Genomic DNA, 21,635 nt, shown 5'->3' with positions numbered 1-21,635 from the left:
ATATAATTTGCCAGGGCTGCTTTGAGTTCTTTTGTGCTACCTGTACGTCACTTTTCCCATGTTAAAAATGACGCAAAAGTGGTGCAAGTGGCTTGTACATAAGCCCCTCAGTAACTGCCTTTGTCTGAGCCTCTAAACTACGGTTCATATGTTCTTAATCCAGGAAGGGCCAATTTAGCCTTCGAGGGATGAAAAACAGGCAGTCATGAGAACAATTTTTCAATACCTAAAAAAATCCAGTTTGAAGCAATAACGGGCTACTCTGTTCTGCCCTGCAGCGCCATATTAATATTTAAGATCTCAGCTCGGCTCCTCACCTGTTCGAGCCCCGCCCCCCTCATCTGGGCATCCCCGCAGCAGCCCTCTCTCCTCCGTCCCATCTGTTCCCCCCCTCCCTCGCCATCACAGCCCTCCCTCTCCGCCCACCTCATCTCTCCATCTCTCCCCGACGCTGCCAGCCGACAGCCTCCATTTTCTCCCTGGTAAGCGGAATTTTATTTTTAATTCTCTGCGCGCGGCTTGGGAGGGTGGGAATGAATTTCGGGCTCCGGACAGAAGTCTTGGACGATTTAATCCTAAACAAAATATTCTATAGCCGCAGCGACACCCCAGCTCACATTTGTGCTGACACCAGCCTCCTTTGCAATCCCTTATAATCGAATTATTAAACCGATATTCTCGTGAGAAACACGTCTAGACTGGTGAGAAAAACGCAGTGGGTTGGAGGTTTACTGTAAAAATGCCCCTGCTGCCTCCCGGTGACAGGTTCCTCTGTCAGCCCCTTTTCCTGACTCAGTTTAATAACATAGAACGGGGATATTGTGTGACCATAACATCTGAGTTTAACCCTTAAAAAAATTCAGCCTGTGACGTGTGTTTGTTTTATCGATAATGATATGTGTTCTGAAAATTGGCCCATTATCCATACATTCAACGTTATTTAAAAAAAAGCCACATAAATAATAAATGTCCCATTTGGTTGGAGCTCAGGTAACCCTAGACAACCGGTTTAATCGAGTGTATAGTAAGTGGTTCCGGTGGAAAATCAGCCAATCCGAGAGCGTGACGTCACGCAGTCCAGGTGATGGGCAGTGTGTGTTTCATAGGAAAAGTACCACAGCTGCTGTTTGCCATGGCAACAAGGTGATGCAGCCAGCCAAGCGGGTCATGTGTTTGTGGAGGGAGCGGCAGGTGGGGACAGCTGGGAAGCTAGAAGGCGTGCAACCTGCTGATCCCAGTTCAAACCCAGGTTGGGGCAAATTTACGTCTCATCCTTCCGTCCGATGCCATGGTTACTTTTGTTACAATTAATAAGGACACCAAATTCGTGTAATTTCCTTTTGATTAAATACAGCACGTTTTGGAAAAATCTTGCAAAATGCAAATAACTCTGGGGCCTCATTTATGAGGCTATGCGTCACTTTTACGCTGCTGGTGCGTCACTTTTTGTGACGCACCAGTGGCGTAAAAAATGCGCCTTGTTGCGCCATATTTACAGAGTGACGCATCAAGGTAGATGCGTCACTTTGTAAACCCCTGCTCCACATTATACCTGCATCAGGTATAATGTATGCAAGGGGGCGTATTGACGCACAAAAGGGTCGTAGAAGTGACGCAGTGAAATCTATGTGATTTTACTGCGCCACTTCTAGGACACAAATGTGTCAATTTCTTACGCCTGCCTCACAGCAGGCGTAAGACTGACGCAGGCCCTTTCACACGGGGCTTGCCCCATGTGAAAGGATACATTGCTGGAGTTGCGTCACTTTTGTTCTTTGGAAAAAGAAGTGCACACCGGGTTTCGTGTATTCTAAAACTGAAAGTGACTTAGACATGTGAACAAATCATTCTGCACTCATATAGTTATTTTTCATACCGTTTTTTTTATTTTATTTTAAGTGATATCTGATTTTGTTTATTTTTGACGTTTTTTTTCCCTCTTATTATTTTTAATTATTGCATATATACATATACTTAGTTTGTTTCCAAAAACCGTTTTCCTATACAAATATCTACAAAAATTATCATAAAAATAATTGATTAATTAAAAATAACCACTTAATCGTTATGCAAACTGAATGAAAACGCAGAAATTAATTCCTTCAACGCGTTTCGGCTGTTGCCTTCCTCAGGAAATCTGCTTTGTTCTTTGTAACAGTTAATGTGGCTAAAAAGTGATAAAAAAATATATCTTTAGTATCTCTCATATACATATACGTATTCCACATGTCTTATCCTCTTTTCATTTTATTTAAACATTGCACACTTATTCTATTTATACTTATTACATTAATGCAAACTCCTAAGTAAGCTAAGGGCCATCAACAGCAGAGCACTTCCATATTTACATCTATCTACACATTCTATTTACATATGTCTATACATTTGTTACTTTCATCCTGTACATTATGTACCTTTGTCTTTAAATCCCATTTTCTAACTCATATGAGTTTACACAGTATTCGTTATTGCTTGCAGATGGTCGCTGCTCTTCAGGACTTTTGCCTTGGCCCGGTACATCTAATCTTAAGGAAACTCCCTTGACCTTTGGACTTTCCATAGGAATGAATTAATTTTAATTTTAACTGTAAAGGGAGGCAACAGTTGCTATCGGCATGGGGAGTAGGGTTATTCCCTTGGTTATAGGGCTAGACAGCTTCTTGTTAGCTGTATATTTAATGCTTCTATACAGAATGCGAGGACCCACGTTTCTGTGTGTTTGTTAGAGCAGACGGGACTTTGTTACTTTAACGCTCTAATTTATTTTATTTGCTGTGCAAACACATTTTATAGTTGTGACTGTGTCTACTGACTTGCGTTTGTATCTTAGTTATATCTCTCTCATGAACACGATGTGTTAAAATTACCTTTTAACTTCCTGTTCGATCCACCACACCTGTTGCTTTATTTTCTTTCTGGACTCTGCATTATTCTTAAAGGGGATCTATACTGAAAAAACAGGACAGCCTTCGTGATGTTTATATAGACCGTTATTAGGCTAGGATGCTAATGCTTGGATCAATGTGGCGCTTACCTAAGGGATCATACGAGACCTCTTCTATATTGGCCCGCGTGGTCTGCTTGGCTGTGTGACTGCTCGCGATTTCTGTCTTAGATGACGAATATAGGAGAGTTTCCTATCTGTTACAGAAACAAGGAGAAGAGTGACACTCTAACTGTCTGTTTGTACCGTTATTAAAATGTAGAGTTCAGGTGGAGATCCGCATGGCGCTTACCATAAGTCCGTCTAAACCTCTTCTATACTTGACCGCGTAGTCTACTAGTCTGTTTCACTGCTCTTGATTCCCGACTTGAATGCTACAGGTTAGTGGGTTCTTATCTGTAACAAAATAGGGAGGACAGTATCAGTGTCCTTAGATAGTAAGATCGTGGTGGACCAATTTACCTGTTCGTGCCTATATTTTGCGGGGATGATGATGACATACCTGATATATTCGGAATGTCGTCCTCGATGTAGTCCGACTACCGGTCCAACAATTGCCCTTCTGATAGGGTGTATAAATACCAAATTATTTGGCGCCATGGATCTATGAGTAACGCGTAGTCTCGCGAGACTCCGTGTGGGTCTAAGCTTGTGCTTCCTGTATAGGCATGGTATGTCTGGTTAATGGCTCCGCCATCTTAACCTAGTTCCTGTGATTCATAAGCTGGATTGAATATACAAGATAGAATACTCCCTCGTATATTATAACTGTTATTATCTGTTAAAGGCATGAATATCAGGGTGAGTTAAGGTAGGGATGTAATTGGGTGATAAAAAATTATTTATATTGAAATTTGCTCTTGTGCGTTTTATTATTAAATATTACCCGTGCATCCCTACCTGAGTCAAACGGCTTCCATCTGCATGCAATATTAACATGTAGGTTATTACAGATAACAGACCATAACGGATGGATAAATTTAAATACCATTGAGGCACAAACTTTACTTATCGTATTTTATATTCCACCATTCATGTATGATATCTGATATCACTGATGTCAATGTAATTGTAACACCTATTAACAGTACATTACTACTTGCTTTCTGGCTCCTTATTGATTCTTGTACTCACTATTCATGCATTTCCCAGTTTTTAAATAATCTCTTGATGCAACTTGTATATACACCCGTTTACGAATGTGTCAGATGTTATTGATCTCAATATGATGTTGACATATATTAACAACCCATTGTTACCCCTTCCCCAGCTCCTTGTTGCCTCTTGGTGTCATTATTCCTACATTTCACAGTACTTATATAATTGCTTGATCCCACGGGATTTCAGCATTAAGTCCATCAATGGCTGTCCCCAAGATATATATCCAATATACCTCCCTCATTTTGCGTATTTTCTCTTGGTCATATCCTGCCCTTGGGTGTATTCTCTCTAGGATATACCATGTGATGTTCTCTGGTGTATGTCCTTCTTCCAGAAAATGGCTCACCATAGGGGCTGTTTCTTTTTTTGTTCGTATGGCTGACCTATGCTCAGTCAGTCTGACGTTAAAGGCTCTACCTGTTTGACCTACGTAGCCTTTGGCACACGGGCAAATTATAAGATAAACTACATTGGTGCTTCTACAGTTATTCAGGTCTCTTGGTTTGATAATTTGTTTGTTGAAGGTCAGACTGGTACCTTCTATGGCTGAAGCACAGGATTTGCAAGTAGAACATTTGTAGTTGCCCACTACAGGTTTTAGGTTTGAAAGTGATTGTTGTCTTAGTTCACATTTGGTGACCATTCTTGATCTAACTATATGATCTTTTAGTGTCTTATTCTTTTTATACGCAAAAATGGGCCTGGGTATTCTGTCTTGTTTAGGGATATTTGCATTTAGTATATGCCAATTGGCATTGACTGTTTGTCTAATCCTTTCGTTGATGCATGAGTGTTTGGTGACAAATACTAACTGGGGGCTATTTTTCTCTGCTTTCGGTTGTAACAGTACTTGTCTATCAAAGAAACGAGCTCTCTTAAATGAATTTCTTATTAGCTTTTTTGGATACCCTCTGGACAAAAATTTTTCTTTCATAGTAATGGCTCTGGTGTCATAGTCCTGTATTTGAGTACAATTACGCCTTAACCTGAGGAATTCCCCAAAAGGCACACTATTCTTTTGCATGGTCGGATGAAAGCTGTCATAGTGTAACAGCGTGTTTTTTGAGGTGGGCTTCACAAATAGGTCTACTATTAGTGTCTGGTCTTGATGTTTTATCTCCACATCTAAGTAGGTTACTCTTTCTCTACTAGTGTGGCTTGTGAATCTGATATTCTCATCACATAAATTTATCCATTGTAGATATTCTTCTAACGTGTCTTCATTGTCCAGCCAAATGAAGAACACGTCATCTATATACCTGGCCCAATTACATACAGACTCAAAAAAGGGTGTTACTTCATTAAACACGAATTGTGCCTCAAAGTGGGCCATGTAGATGTTGGCAATTGTTGGGGCACAAGACGCCCCCATACTGACTCCTTGTTGTTGTTTGAATAGTTTGCCATTAAATTCGAACACATTCTCATTAAGCACGATGTTAAGGCATTCTAATACAGTGTATAGTAAGTGGTTCCGATGGAAAATCAGCCAATCCGAGAGAGCGTGACGTCACGCGGTCCAGGTGATGGGCAGTGTGTGTTTCATAGGAAAAGTACCGCAGCTGCTGTTTGCCATGGCAACAAGGTGATGCAGCCAGCCAAGCGGGTCATGTGTTTGTGGAGGGAGCGGCAGGTGGGGACAGCTGGGAAGCTAGAAGGCGTGCAACCTGCTGATCCCAGTTCAAACCCAGGTTGGGGCAAATTTACGTCTCATCCTTCCGTCCGATGCCATGGTTACTTTTGTTACAATTAATAAGGACACCAAATTCGTGTAATTTCCTTTTGATTAAATACAGCACGTTTTGGAAAAATCTTGCAAAATGCAAATAACTCTGGGGCCTCATTTATGAGGCTATGCGTCACTTTTACGCTGCTGGTGCGTCACTTTTTGTGACGCACCAGTGGCGTAAAAAATGCGCCTTGTTGCGCCATATTTACAGAGTGACGCATCAAGGTAGATGCGTCACTTTGTAAACCCCTGCTCCACATTATACCTGCATCAGGTATAATGTATGCAAGGGGGCGTATTGACGCACAAAAGGGTCGTAGAAGTGACGCAGTGAAATCTATGTGATTTTACTGCGCCACTTCTAGGACACAAATGTGTCAATTTCTTACGCCTGCCTCACAGCAGGCGTAAGACTGACGCAGGCCCTTTCACACGGGGCTTGCCCCATGTGAAAGGATACATTGCTGGAGTTGCGTCACTTTTGTGACACACTCCAGCAACGCGCAAGGAGCGGAATGGTGCAAGGAGGGCGAAGTGAAAAGTGACGCATCGCTGTTTTCACGCAGCGACGCGTCACTTTTCATAAATTAGGCCCCTGGTATTTAGCACTGTACTTTAGCACGAAATGCACCTTTCCTTCAATTTTGGCCACGAGGCATTTTGTGCCAATTTAAAAACAGCGAAAAGAACATAAGTGCTGCGTAAAACAACCACTCATGTTCTATCAAGTTGTGTCTTTGCCATGCTGCTGAAACATGATTTTCACCCAAACAGACTTGAAGTTGAGCAATGTGGCATCATTTCTGGAATTTCACATAACTCGTAATGCCAGAAATTATGGGAGATTACGCCAGTGTGATGAAAGTTTCGCCCAGAACTAGCTAGGACACCCCAGTGCAGATGTTCAGCCGAGATCACAGACTCCATGCCTGTTCTTGAATCATGCTAAGGGAGTTCTAAGGTCCAGTGCTATATAATGGCCACTGTGGATACTTGCCTTATAGCAACTCTTTAAATCACCACAAGAGGGCGCCAGATGGCAACAAATTGTCACAGAATTGTTTATTTTTTGGTTTTGCAAGGAGTCAGGACCTCACATACGTCAAAATATAATTTTCACTGGAGCTCTGAATATTGTTACACTGGAACTGGGGGACGTGTTAGTGGAAGAAATTCCTACCTATTTGAAAATCTACACCTTAGGAAGCAATCAGACTGGAACTTGGCCCGGTTAATATTAAATTTAAGGGCTACCGAGCACAACTTCTTCAATGTGCTGCGTGAATGATAAAGATTCACTGAATTTCTTCTATTTTCGGATCTGTCAAACGGAAGGAAGGTCTGGCTTTAGTTATAAATAAAGGTTGATTTTCCACTTAATCCAGAGCCAGATATGATAAAGAGCAAGACGCAGAGGAGGGGGCTCTTTGAAGGCTTTTGATGCAAGATGTGGTCAAATTTGGTCAAGATATCCTAAGGTAATGCAACCTTAAAACAAAACGAATAGTTACACCTTCTGCTATTTATTATTATAATTTTTTCAATTTATTTAGTGTTTTCTATAGCGCGAACAAGACCCAGCGTAGTGTGTCAGAGCGCTTTACAGTAGAGATTCATCAGTTGTTAATGTTTCATACTTCAGTTTAGCATATAGACATATATACATTCAATATACAGTTGTCCGGCACAGTTAAAGTACATGATCATCTTTGTTCATGATCCAGCGTGGAGTCACGTAGCTTATAAAATATTGTTTTGTCTGTCAAAAGGTAAGCACTTTGGAAGAGTATATAGATAAATATACATTTAGTAATAACTTTGGCTAGGATAGCAGGCCTCCCCTAAGCTCTTTATGGAAGAAATTTGCTCATATAGTACGATTTCGCTTCCTTTTTGAAGGTTGCAATGGATGTAATTCTTCTGATGTTTGGTGGGAGTGCATTCCAGATTCATGGTGCTGCTCCTGAGAATGCTCTTAAAACAGGATACATGTGGAACAGTTCCCACTTCTACCCCTATAGTGTGCAGTTGGACTTTGGAGTACCATTCGATGATACAGCTTTATCACAAATCTGCACCCTTGATACTAACCCCACGGAGCAATACACATGAAAGCCCGAAACCGGTCCTAAGATGCTTGTTTCCAGTCCAGGGAAGACCTGGCTTGGCAGTTCGGGCTGGATTGTTCCCATTGGGCACAGGGTCAAGACTGATTTGCATATGGCTGGGTCCAAACTGGAATGGAATGGGGAGCAAAAAAACGATGGATTTAGGCCCAGATCTCTGTACTGGGGGCAATGTATGACATTGTTCTGCATTCTGTCCATCGATTGTTCATTTTGCAATACACATGTTCACCATCTTTTCAATTTAAGCATGGGTCTCCTCAAGGCATTATTGCATGCGCATGCACAGAAGCGAACTCTGAAACTCTGCGATAAACTGCACTCTAATAACAATCCTACAGCATTCTAGCAACCCTCTGTATGGGAAACATCACTTACAACGCAACTTTTACCACGCAATGCTTTTACATCGCAACTTTTATAACGCAAACCATTACAACGCATTGCGCTGGGGGGCGCTCTAGGATAGGGAATATATTTAATTTACTATCCAAAACCTTCCCTACTATCCACGGGGACTGGAGTTGGAATAGTAAATTAAATAATTCACTATCCAGCGCCCCAAAGCACTATGCGTTGTAAAGGCATGCGTTTTAAAACTTGCAATGTAAAATCATGCGTGGTAAAAGCATGCGTTGTAATGCCATACATCCCTCTGTATATTTTGTCTTTATTAATCGACACAGATACATAGTCTAATATAAATGAACCCGTAAGGCGAATGGCCTGCTGAGCGCACAAACTGTTTTCAACCCACATTTTAATTCATTTTCTTCAGAGCTTATAAACTAGGTTTACTGAGAGCACATATCAACATTAAGGGTATATATACTTTTGTTGTTGACAGACAATACTTTGATTCATCTATCCTGCGGCTTCCTGATGAAGGCAACATGCCGAAACGCGTGTAGAGAATGCCATAGCCCTTCAGAATTCTGTCTTTTGGCCACAAATGTGTACATCACCTGTTACCACTAGTACATTGAAACATTTTGTTCAACTTTGTATTATTGATGATTAAACATTTTGTATTCTAACTATATATTGATAATGAGAAGGATGAGGAATGGATGCATGTATGTATTAGCATGAGTATGTCTGTTGATTGTAACGCATGTCACATCTAATGTTTATATTTTTATTGCTCATTATCAAGCTTCAAAACAAAGTGATATTATTCTTCATCGATTAAATAGATTTTGTTATTTTTGTTACCATAAGACAATCTTGCCGTGTCATTCTTTGTGCCCTCAATCAGATTTTACATTTACTTGCCTAAGATACCTTTTGAAACAAAACGCAATATGTTGCTTTAAAATGGGAGACTTGCAACCTCCTGCAAAATTTCATAGCATCTTTTGGGGAATTAAAAAAAAATACAGTTCTAATGCTTCAGCAATGGCTGCCAAAGACCACAAGCATTGGGAAATCCAATATATTTGGTTTTGGCTGACAGCCTTTTGGCTAGTCAATGCATATTTTGTTTTGTCATGATTTTTGCAAAACTTTATTGTTGGGGAAGCTGCCAGGCTCTTATCAGTTGCAGAATAAAAAGAATCGACTACACCAAAATTACTTTTCTGTTCTCAAAAAGCACACATTGCTACAGTAGTGTGATGGGAACTAATTTGTGTGTGGATCTGCTCCTTGTAAAAGTACAGAATGACTTTACTCACAGAGAAGTCAGTCGATGGCTGAAGAATGCTGTAGTGGGTAGAAGAAAAATGTGAATGACACAGCAACAGACCAATGGATGACGAGGGCTGGTTGAAGGTTGTATGATTGAACTCCGCATGCATTTACCCCGCATGCTTTACAACCAAGTCACTACCCCGACTGTATCATTATCACGTGTTACTTTACCTTGCAAGTTGTTAGAATGACTTGCCTTAGGGGGCGCTGGACTTTGGAAAAGTATAAATTACTAATCCAACTCCAGTCTACGCAACACTAGGGAAGGTGTTGGACTTAAAAATCCAACATCACTCCAACAATCCGCCCCCTAAGGAAAGTCGCTGTAACGACTTGCAGGTTAAAGTAATGCGTTGTAACATTGCAGTCGGGTTAGTGACTGCGTTGTAAAGGCAGGTCGGTGTTGTGACTGTGGGGTACAGGATGTTTCCTCTGGTGGATGACCCATGTAAGTAAGTTTATTATACAAAAAGAGCAATTGATGGACAGAATGTTGCACAATGTCAAACATTCACCCCAGTACAGAGATCTGGGCCTAAATCCATCGTTTTTTGCTCCCCATGCCATTCCAGATCAGACCCAGACATATGCAAATCACTCTTGATTCTTTTCCTCATGGGAATAGTCCAGCCCGTACTGCCAGGCCAGGTCCTCCCTGGACTGGAAACAAGCATCGTGTGAACGGATTTGGGGTATCACCTCCTATCAGACAGGCTAGCTGGGGATGAGTGTCTGAAAAGTTTCAGCACTCTGTCCATCATCTCCTTGTGATTGCTTTGTTCTCTCTAAGTTGGCAGGGTATGCAGAACATGGGTCCCTTGCTCACTAGCCACTGGATTCAAGCTAATATGGCTGATGAGGGGTATTACTCCGATTCCGGTCCCAGGGCGTTTGTTTCCATTCCAGGGAAAACTTCTCTTGGCAGTTCAGGCTGGACTGTTCCCATGAGGCACAGTGTCAAGACTAATTTGCATATAGCTGCGTCTGAACTGGGATGGTGAAGTGAGCTAAAGAACGATGATGGATTCAACCCAGATCTGTGACTGCGAGGGAGTGTCCGAAAAGTTTCAGCGCTCCGTCCATCATGTGCTTGTGTTTGCTTTGTTCACCCTAAGTTGGCAGGGTATGCCCAGATGTGGGTTCCTTGCTCACTTTGCCACTGGATTCAAGCTAGCCTTGCTGAGTAGGGGTGTTACCCCGAAACTGGTCTGTGGATGCTTGTTTCCGGTCCAGGGAAGACATGGCCTGGCAGTTCGGGCTGAATTGTTCCCTTAAGGAACAGGGTCAAGACTGATTTGCATATGGCTGGGTCTGAACTGGGTTGACTAAGTGAGCTAAAGAACGATGATGGACTGAACCCAGAAGTTTCAGCGCTCCGTCCATTATCTCCTTGTGTTTAGTAAGTTTATTATGCCTGACTGGTTAGTAAACTTAATAGGTCATGGCTAATAGCATACCTAATAAACAGAATGCCATTAAGATGTGTGTTTATCTTCACACATTATTCAGCTGGAAGTTCTTCTTCAGCACATCCTAATGGTGACCACTGGGTGCCTTATGTATGTAACTGGGACAGTGGTGCAATCTGAGAACTGATGGCCATCACCCTGACACGCTTATGAATCCTACTCATTCCAGAAAGTAGGCTACTGCTCTTTTGGCAACTCTAAGGCCTACAGATCATCTTAGTCTTCCTACTGCTTTTCTGCAATCTGTGGGTTTGACATCTACACTGGAGCTCTGAGCAGGAGGAGAATAACCTGCAGCCCTCTGAGAGGTGAGCCTGACAGGGATTGCTGAAGTTACGAACTGATGATGTTAGTGAATTTAAGGCTGGCCACAGTGACCAAAGCTCACTATTTTAGTTTGTGTTGTGTCTGATTTCATCTATCTCAGAAGCCACTCAATAATGTCTTTTGTTCTGGATCCTGTTGCCATATGCAGGGCCACTGGAATTATGGGGCACATGCATCAATGGAAATTGCTTTCGCAAATGGTGCGAATCGCAAAATTCCGCCGTTTGCAAATGCAATTCCAATTTTTGGGATACATTATCATTTTTGTAATTTTCGCAATTTAAGAAATCGCAAAATTGCGATTTCTTGAATTGCAATTGCATTTAAGGAATCTCAGATTGAGATTCCTTAAATGCAATGCATCAAACTTTAAAAATTTGCGAATTCGCAAATAAGGGGAGCAAATTACCATGAAGTTGACCTTCATGGTAATTTGCGAAAACTTTGAAAAATGCACTAAAGTGCATTTTTCAAAGTTCCATTTTACACACACACATGCCCTTGGGGCATGTGTGTGTGCAAAATGTACTTATAGGCAGATTTCAGGGGTGCAACAGGGTGTCCTTTGGACACCCCTGCACCCTTGAAATTGCATTCTCAATTTGCGAATTTCTAATGGGGAATCGCAAATTAAGAATGTCTTCCCATTCATTCCTATGGGCCTTTAGGCCCATAGGAATGGATGGGGAGGTATTCCTTAATTGCGATTCTCAATTAGAGAGTCGCAATTAAGGAATTTTAAGAAATCGCTATTTTTTAGCGATTTCTAAATGCATTGCAGTTTGCAATTCCTTAATTGCGATTCCTTATTTTTCGCAATTAAGGAATCGCAAAATGCAATATTGATGCATGTGCCCCTAAGTGATTTAGCTGTCTCCACTTTTTTTCCACATAATTATGAACTTGTCACATAATCCACTTTCTGCTGCATAATTTGCAGTTGTTAACAAAAAATGTGTTTGTAATGCAACGGATCAAAAGTTACTAGGCAGCAACATGTTGCAGCGCAGTGAAAGATGCTTCCCAAAGGTTGACTGGTCACTTTTCAGTAGCTTATTGCTGTATTTATGTGTGAAAGTGGTACTTATGTAGTGCCATAATTTGACTTTTCTTGCAGCATAATTTAGTAAACTTTGTGACATAATTTGGACCTTTCCTGCTGATTAATTCCAGTTACCCTGGTCATATGATTTTTCCAGTTCAAAGAAGAGTACCATCATCCTGTGAACCCAGTGTACTCAGTAATAGTTTTGTACCATGAAAACTCTCGCCTATATTCAATCAATCAGCATTTGTAAAGCGCAACATTGTCACCCCTAAGGGTATCTGGGAGCTGTGTCTCCATCGAAGAGCCAGGTCTTGAGTCTCTTTCTAAAGTGTGCTAGCGAGGGGGCTGCACGGAGCTGGAGGGGAGGTTGTTCCAGGTCTTGGCAGCGAATAGGAGAAGGAGCGGCTGCCATTGTGGCAGAATGTTGGAGTTTAGACAAGTAGCGGCCGGTGGTGGGAGTGCTGCCGGGCTGTGATGTGGGGTGCGGGAGGGGCTGGGTGGGGGGTAGTAAACTACAGAATACGGTCAAATACAGGAAAGTAAACATATAAATAAACAAAACGAATTTCGTTGCACGCACTGCATCGCCAAATGCGATGCAGTGCGCGCAACGAAATTCGTTTTATTTATTTATATGTTTACTTACCTGTATTTGGCTGTATTCCGTAGTTAATAACCAACCCACCCTACCTCTCCCCCACCCCACATCACCGCCCAGCAGCACTCCCACCACCGGCCGCTGCTGGTTTAGACTCTGACAACGAATGCAGAGGTCTGTCATGACACAAGATTTCACTGTTGCCCATTTCCTCAATTAGTAGGTAACATTACCCCGAAATTAGGTATTTATCCGCAGTGGTAAATACTTCGTAATCCAAGTTTTGAACTTGGAAATTTGGCATAACATGTAGAATCAGTATGTAACACCGACTTCCACATGTTTTTTCTGTTTGTTTTTCCTGATAAAGCTCCCAAGGTTTCACCTGATGAAATCTGTCCGGAAAAAACACAACTCAGAAATCTAATAGCATCGGACCCCCAGTTCGTAATCAGGGACTTTGCCCGGCAATTGCTACCAGGTTAAAGACCTCCAGGACCACAATGCTTCTGCAATCCCATCCCTGATCTCATCGCCATTGACTCCGAGCACTACATCTTTCTAGGAGATCTTAACTTCCACCTCGATGACCCCAGCGACACCAACACAACCAACCTCCTGGAAAGCATGAGCAACATCGGTCTCAAGCAACTTGTCACCAATCCAACCACATCGCAGGACACATGCTCTTACCCATTTTCACGTCCAGCAACAGTCAAGTACAACCACATGGCACAGCTCACCAGGAATGACCACTAGAGCATCAACTTCACCATCTCAGGACCTACCAACATAGGCAATGTGCCCCCCAACTCCACACACGGAAACTGGAAAAAGATATCAGAAGACCAGTGGAACAACGCTCTCAACTCTCAGTTCCCAGACATAACATCCAACCCAGAACAGGCTGCGAAGAATTTCTCCCAATCGATCTCAGAATGACCCTACATAATCGCCCCCGCCTAGCCAGTCAAATCCAAAGGACCTTCCAATAGAACCAGCTGGTTAACCGCGGAACTGACACTGTCGTGAATCCCTCGGCGGCCTCTCAGGATCGGTTTGTTGCTCAAATTGACCCACCTACTGACACCCTCGATTTCAATCTGCCATAATAACACGGAAGCTTGAGGTGGTCAATCGGGGGAAGGAAAGGATGGGACCAGCGGGAGGGAGAGCTGTGAAAATGAAAAGAAGTATTCAAAACACCTGGCTCATATACAACTTCTAAGGAATTGGCAGAGCAGCAAATAAAAAGGAGACCATACCACCTTCGAGGCAGCATTCAACCAGTACCACCCCCTCCTGAAAGAAACAAAGCAGAATGCTCTAGCAGACCATTTAGAAGCCAACACAAAGTGCATCAAGGAGCTCTTCACCATTGTGAAGGAGTTCTCCAACCCCGCAACCACCGAGAACGACATCAACCCCTCCCAAGAACTATGTAACACCTTGGCAGACTTATTCCTCGACAAGATCTCAGTCATTTATGAAAACCTCGAACCCCAACCCCTGCTGCCGACAGCATCAACCTGCTCACACCCACAAACACAAAACCCGAACACCTGCTCACCCATTGGGACACTCTCACAACACAAGCAATAATCTCCCTAATGAACTCCGTGCACTCGGTAGCACCCATCGACCCCCGTCCCCACCATGTCTTCAACCTCGGGAGTAAGACGTTCGTCGACAAGCTTAAGAAAGTCTTGGACATCTCCACCACCTCAGCCTCCTTCCCTGAGGACTGGAAACATGCTTAAGTAAGGCCCCTCGTCCAGAAATCATCTGCCGACCCAGCAGAACCGAAGAACTACCGGACGTTCAGGGAAGGCTCTCAAGAAGGCAATTCACCATTAACTCACCAAACACCTAGAAAACAACAACCTCCTTGACCCCTCCCAATCAGAATTCTGAGCTAACCACAGCACTGAGACAGCCTTGATCGCAACCACTGATGACATCAGGGCCCTCCTAGACTGCAGCGAAATAGCAGCCCTCATCCTCCTGTAACTGTCAGCTGCCTTCGACACCATCTCTCATCACATCTTGAACAACAGACTCCACCACATTGGAATCCAGGGAGACGCCCTCAAATGGATCACCTCTTAACTCACTGGAAGAACCCAAAGAATTTGTCTCAAACCATTCACCTTGGAACCCAATAAGGCCAACTGCAGCATCCCCCAACGATCATCCCTCAGCCCCACCCTCCTCAACACATACATGACCCTTCTGGCCAACACCATCACATCACACGGACTCAACATCATCTCCTACGCCGACGACACCCACCTCATCCTCTCACTGTCAGAAGACCCCTTCACCACCAGAGCCAACTTCCACAGATGTATAATGAATGTCGCCGACTGGATGAAGGACAACTGTCTCAAGCTCAACATGGGCAAGATGGAAGTCCTCATCTTTGGGAACTCTGCCCATCCCCAGCCCTGACTGAACACTCCTGCAACCTCAGAATCATCTTAGACAGCAAGCTATCTATGAAGAAACAAGTAAGCGCAGTCTCATCCGCCTGCTTCCACATGTAATGCACGGTCCTGCAAGATCTTCAGGTATATCCCTGCCAACACCAGAAAGACTGTAATACAGGTCTTTGTCACCAGCAGGCTGGACTATGGGTGCACACTCTACGTAGGAATCACCACACGCCTCCAAAAGAGACTGCTGACAATACAAAACTCAGCAGCAAGACTAGTCCTAAACCCTGACCCACGTCACACCCCACCTCAACAAGCTACACTGCCTCCCCATCCAGAAGAGATGCCAGTTCAAGATGTTAACCCATGCATACAAAGCACAAATCAACAAACGCATGATCTTTCATCAATCGACCAGACACCTAGGATCTGCCTCCCTCTTCCTCGCAGACACCCCACGGATCCACTGAAACAACAGCGGAGGACGCTTTTTCCCACACCTGGTGAATAAAAGCTTGGAACAACCTTCCCCTGCACCTCAGGACCGCCTCATTGTTCCAACCATTTAGGAAAGGAGTCAAGACCTGGCTGTTCAAATGAATAGCTCACCACACAGCAGCTAGCAACTGCAGCGCCTTGAGACGCAAACCCTGGTCATCTCACCCCCTCCACCCTGCAGCCCAACTCTTTTTTAGATGGAAAATGTGAGAGTCACCCCCCTCAAATATCACTGACTAAGCTACTCCCCTGGGTTCCTGTTACTCAATTCAATGATACGCACTTTATTAAACTTAAAGAAAAGTAGACAGTGCACAGATACTTGAAGGAGGGTCCTCAAAATCTAGAGCTGTTAATGAGTGTTTTCAGTAGTATTCATGCTTGCAGTAGTAAGAGGCCTATGAATCTGTGAGCATAGGCCCTTAGGGTGAGTGAGAATTATACATTTGCATCCCGCCTCATCACAGGCTGTAGTGCCACACATGCTCCCACACACAACATACAATTATGTATGTTATCTATATCTGGGCTCCAAGAGACAGTTTACAAGCTGCTGGGAGGAGCCATGTTGTGGGTACTTATGATACTGTCATTTTATTTGTTGTTTCTATTCTGATTCATGCTTGTTTGCCACCTTCCAGGTGGAAACCATGGGACCTCCGATTCTGCAGAGTGCGGCCATTTTGATGGTCCTTGGATCAGCGCTGTGTTCATCTCACAGTCCCCGGACTCCAGACCACGTGTCGGAAGCTGATATTCAACATCTGCTCCATGGCGTTATGGAACAGCTGGGAATCGCCAGGCCACGCGTGGAGTACCCGGCACACCAAGCCATGAACCTGGTGGGACCCCAGAGCATTGAAGGTAGGGGCTGCCAATAGGTGTTTGTGTGTTTTTGCCTTTTTAACTTATTTTCATCAAACTTGGATGAGGTCAAACTATAGACTGTTGCTGCTGGAATAAGACGGAGCACGGAACAGATACTAGGAGGCTTATCTGGCCCCTTGTAAAGGAGCGGATCGCTTGCCCCACAAGTTGCGCTCCCCCGCCATTAAAATAGAATCTCGAGTGAGCGTTTTTGAACTCGACTGACTGTGACGCCCTCCCTCTATATGCTCACGCAATACCTTTAGTGCTTCTTATCAGGTTCCCTGCAGTTTTGAAAGCGCGAGCCGCCATTTGCATCACCCCCGTTAGAATGCCCTTGACTTAAAGCCATCCGAACCACACAATCGTATCGACATTGCTTTATCCTGAGACTGCAGTCTCGTGGTGTACACCATACAGTCAACATGGTCCTGTCTCTTTTATTACAACATCATATGAATATAAGCCTCGAACTACAGCTATTAGCTTGGCAGCAAAAAGCTTCATGGTGTCGTCTATACATTTGTCGGCCACCTTCTTATTAAATCCACAGATACAAGTTAATATTTTAGATAAGCAGCTCGAAAATGTTTTGAGATTTATCATTTATGATGGTATTTTCCTGAAGAAGACACCCCTGTGTCGAAACGGGTTGAAGAAAACCGTCAATTTCTCATATCAACCTGTATAATATGACAAATGTATACCATACAGTTTTGATTATGTGTACAGAAATATCTGTTTTTAAGAAAAATATTTAGAATCATTTTATTCATTATTTATTGAATTTATTAAATTTATTACTTTTGTAATTCAAAGTGTATGTTTGTTTTCTTTATTTTGCCCTCATTGCCTATTACCACATATTGCCTGGGCCTGATACTTGTCATAATTTGTTTTACCCTGACCCAGGAATTTGATTCATTATCAGGGGGTCCTTGTTGATTCACAAGTACAAACTATAGACCTCATCCATTCCCAATAGTACCCCACTAAATATGCAGTTACAGTAGATTGACCCTGTGTGTCAACCTGACACTGAACTTCATATCCCAGTGCTGTGTTACTCAAAGTGCCCCAGGGGCGAACAGGTTTTTGAACCTGTTTTTAGTGCCCCCTGCTAATGTTGGTATTATAGAAGGGGGCGTCATATTACAGACTCAGGAGCAATGGCAAAGAAGATGCTAGGAGGCCCACTGATTGTACACCACAAGGAGGTGGTGCATAGTCAGTGCATTCCATAGAGCTACCCCTGGCAGAGGCAAATGGGAGACTGATGGACCCTCCAGACATCCCCCTGCAGGCAGGTACAGTCACATGCAGGACATCCCTGCCCCTCCTCAAACAGAAGCCGGATCAGCCGGATGAAACCACGGGCCTGCCTTTCACTGATGCACTCTCTTCAATGCATATGTGAACTGTCAGACTTTGCACCTGTGCTGATGCTTGTGCATTTTCTTTGTGATTGGGCACACTGTTCATGTGTTTGCCGGACCACACATAAAAGGAAGGCGTGCTACCGAGTACATGTAGAATGTCCACTCAATCAGTACTATGGCCATGGTCTTCACATTTGCAGACTATTAAAGTCTAGCACACTACTCAAATTCGTTTATTTGAAACTAAAAAAAGCTACATGTCCCAGAAAGCCCTAATTGGTCAAGTCAAAGCCTAGAACTGGAAATGGGCTTTCTCAGAGCCTTATGTATACTGTAACCTAAGGTTCTGGCTTTAGCTTATCTGTGAGTGCATGGGGAAGGGTGTGAAGGGAGACTCAATTGAAACTGACCATCATTGGTCAGATGATGGCTGTTCATCATTGTGAGAAGTTGGCCTGGTATATGATGTCCACAATTCTGTGGGCACCTTGTATCAGTCCAAACAATCCCTTATGGTGATGGTTGTATGTCAACCTTATAGACAAGCTATCCTAGGGGTAGCATGGACTAAGCAGCCTTAAAGGCTTAACTCAAGAGGGCATGTGAAGCCAGCTGTTTTACTATATGCAATCCTGTAATACCAAATGAAAGGACACCACACAAGTTATATATTATAAAAATATATGTATTTATTCTCAGAATAATCCCCACTACTCTTTATGAGCAATGAAGCACAAGCGTTTAAACAAAAGCACAATATAACATATACAAGTTGCACGTTTTTGGATGAGGCCGGTGGCCACTCAAACCATATATCAAAAAAGTGGTATAACTATCACTAATTGATCGGGGGTAAGGCCTAGGGCCTTGGGAATCGCTGGGACTACACTGGACTAACCACAGTTAGGACGGGAGTAGCCCGCGGGATTCGGGTGCAGTGCAGAAAGCGCGGCTTGTACCAATGTAAAGTCAATGGTGCGTAAAAGTTATCGTTTTACAGATAGAGGAGTCTTCCGACTGGACTAGGACTACCAAACTTTAGAGTTAGGCACTAGAGGTGTGTACCAGTGTAAGAACACCGGTGCTAGTAAGTTACCTCACCCACAGGAAGCGGGTGCATAGGTGCCAAAGTGTGTCGGGTTTCGTCACGCAGTTCGATGGTGCCTGAAGATGAAGATGCTGCAGGCGTCCATAAGAGAAGTGTCCGGTGCGATCCAAGGGTGGATCGAAGCTGAAGGGTACCTGAAAGCAGAGGGGACAGAGTCTGGGTCACTGGGCAGTGACCAGGAAGGAACCAGGAAGGAACCAGGAAGGAACCAGGCAATGTCCGGCGCAATCAGGTCGATGTCCTGTAGCTTCTCTCCGCTGCCACGTGGTCTCTGGGGCACCGAGGATGTCCTGTAGTGAATCAGGAGCTCTCCCACAAAGGCTCTCACTGTTGGCGGTGTCGGCTTCACGATCGGAGTCAACAAGCCTTGGCAAAGGCAACCCACGCAGGATTCAAAGATGGCTTAATACTCGGACCAGCAAGGTCTGAGCGGGTGCTCCTTTTCAGGGGAGCGAGTGCCAGTCTGGAGCAACCAGACTAGCTGTTCAAGTTTGAAGATTCGTCGGTTCTGGGGCCACTAGCCAACGGGCAAGCGACCGGACCAATGCGTCGAGCAGGAAAATGCAAAAGGGCCCCACGCAGCACTCGTCGAGTGTGGAGGGGCGAGCTTTGGTGCAAAAGCTGCTTGGGGCTGGAGCTTCTCAAACTCCAATGCACAGCTTCGAGGAAGCCTCGGGTGCTGCACGGTCAGCACTTCGTGGTTTATTCAAGATGGCCGCTCCCACACTTCAGGTCGCCTCTACAGGTCCCAGCTCTGCATGGACTGTGGATCGGGCTGTTGGAAGTTAGGAAAGCTGGCTCTTGTCATTCTCTGTTGCTCGAGTTCCGGCGGGAACTGCAACAAAGCAAATGTTGAGGTGCTGGATGGTGCCTGTTTGCACAGGGTGGTCACTCCTTGACCACAAGGGAGATTCTTCAGTCTTCCACATCGCGTGTGATGTCGAAGGGTCCAGAGTTTTGTTTCATAAGTTTCAGTCAGGATAATCTGATGTGCATTGGCACTGCTCCCACCTATATTCCAAATCTGGGGGCTGGATTACCAGCTAGGTCCCTCCTATGGGTGGGACCCAGGAAGGGGGTGGTTACACCCCTTTTCCTTTGTCCAGCTTCCTGCCAGGACTGGGGCTGGAAAGCCCCAGAACCGGTTTGGCTGGCATTTGCTTGGGGACACCTTGTGCGCCCCAGGCAGTGTCTAGTTTCTTTCAACCCTCCCTGCTACAATCCACTATCTCCTGTCTGGGGTGGTGTAACACCTCCCTGTGACAGGAGATCCTTTGATCCAGCCTCCTCTGTCGAGTTTCGGTCAGCAGCAGTGTCTGAGGCAGCAGCATCCATTTTATGATGCTGGGGCTCTGGTTTGGATTAACCGCATTTGCAGTAAGTAACATGTCTTCCCCTCCTAGAGGGGTGGGTCGCTGCCCCCATCGTCAGAATCGTCGAGGGGGTAGCATTCCACGTTGTATGACACCAAACACGACATGTTTTGATAAAGCCAAACCGGAGTTGCAATAACCGTAAGGATTATAATGCACTTAAGAGTATATGGTATGGCAGTATCACTGGAACAGCTATAGGGAAATGGTCCCGCAAGCTGCAGAGAGGCTCAGCTCATGCCAGAGCACTATCTCACATAAAACCAAGCACTCTGCCTCCAGGATTGTTAAGGCCTGCTATAGGAGTGGCTGATAGGTATATATGTGTCGAGATATAGGTTTAGACATAGGTATACTATATCTAAGCAAGGTGTGATTACACCACCTTGCCCCAGCTGAGTGATCAGCCAGTTGTGTCAATTTAAGAACCAGCCAGGGGTGGCAAAAGCTATGCTTCAGCCCTTGGTAGGCCTTGGATGCCCCTATGCCCTGGGCACCTATAGTGCACTGTACAGGGGCTGACGAGGAGTCCAGTACCAATGTGGTTATGTACCTATAGTACATGTCTGTGAATTTAGAGAGAGAACAGCAGGCTGTGGGTCTGATTAGCAGGCCCACAGCCACATTAAGTCGAAAACCAGTGAAGCAAAAAGCAAAAATTGGGGTGACCATAGGATAGCAGACCCTACTCTCCTACACAACCCCCCACCCCCCCTCCAAACGCAGGGACATTAAACTTAACCTTGACCAGATAAGTCTTCATGTTCTAAGTGGAAATACCTGGAGAGACCATCTGCATTGCCATGGTCAGTCCCTGGTCTGTGCTCCACTGTAAAGTCCATCCCCTGTAGGGAAATGCACCACCTGAGCAGTTTGGGATT

General features: G+C 44.2%; 1 protein-coding gene across 1 annotated transcript in view; it reads left to right on the top strand.

Moving 5' to 3' along the window:
* The first annotated feature begins 372 nt into the window (after window positions 1-372).
* Window positions 373-21,635, top strand: part of LOC144807491 (neuroendocrine protein 7B2-like) — a 97,886-nt gene continuing 76,623 nt past the window's right edge. The window contains exons 1-2 of the mRNA XM_078673130.1: window positions 373-482; window positions 16,669-16,891. Of these exons, the coding sequence (XP_078529256.1) occupies window positions 16,678-16,891 (214 nt within the window). The 5' untranslated portion in view covers window positions 373-482; window positions 16,669-16,677. The remainder of the gene's footprint in view (window positions 483-16,668; window positions 16,892-21,635) is intronic.

The sequence above is a fragment of the Lissotriton helveticus genome, unplaced genomic scaffold (assembly GCF_964261635.1).
Source record: "Lissotriton helveticus unplaced genomic scaffold, aLisHel1.1 SCAFFOLD_754, whole genome shotgun sequence".
Taxonomy (NCBI): Eukaryota; Metazoa; Chordata; class Amphibia; order Caudata; family Salamandridae; genus Lissotriton; species Lissotriton helveticus.
Note: the sequence above shows the minus strand (reverse complement) of the source record. Positions and strands in the feature narration are given on the sequence as shown.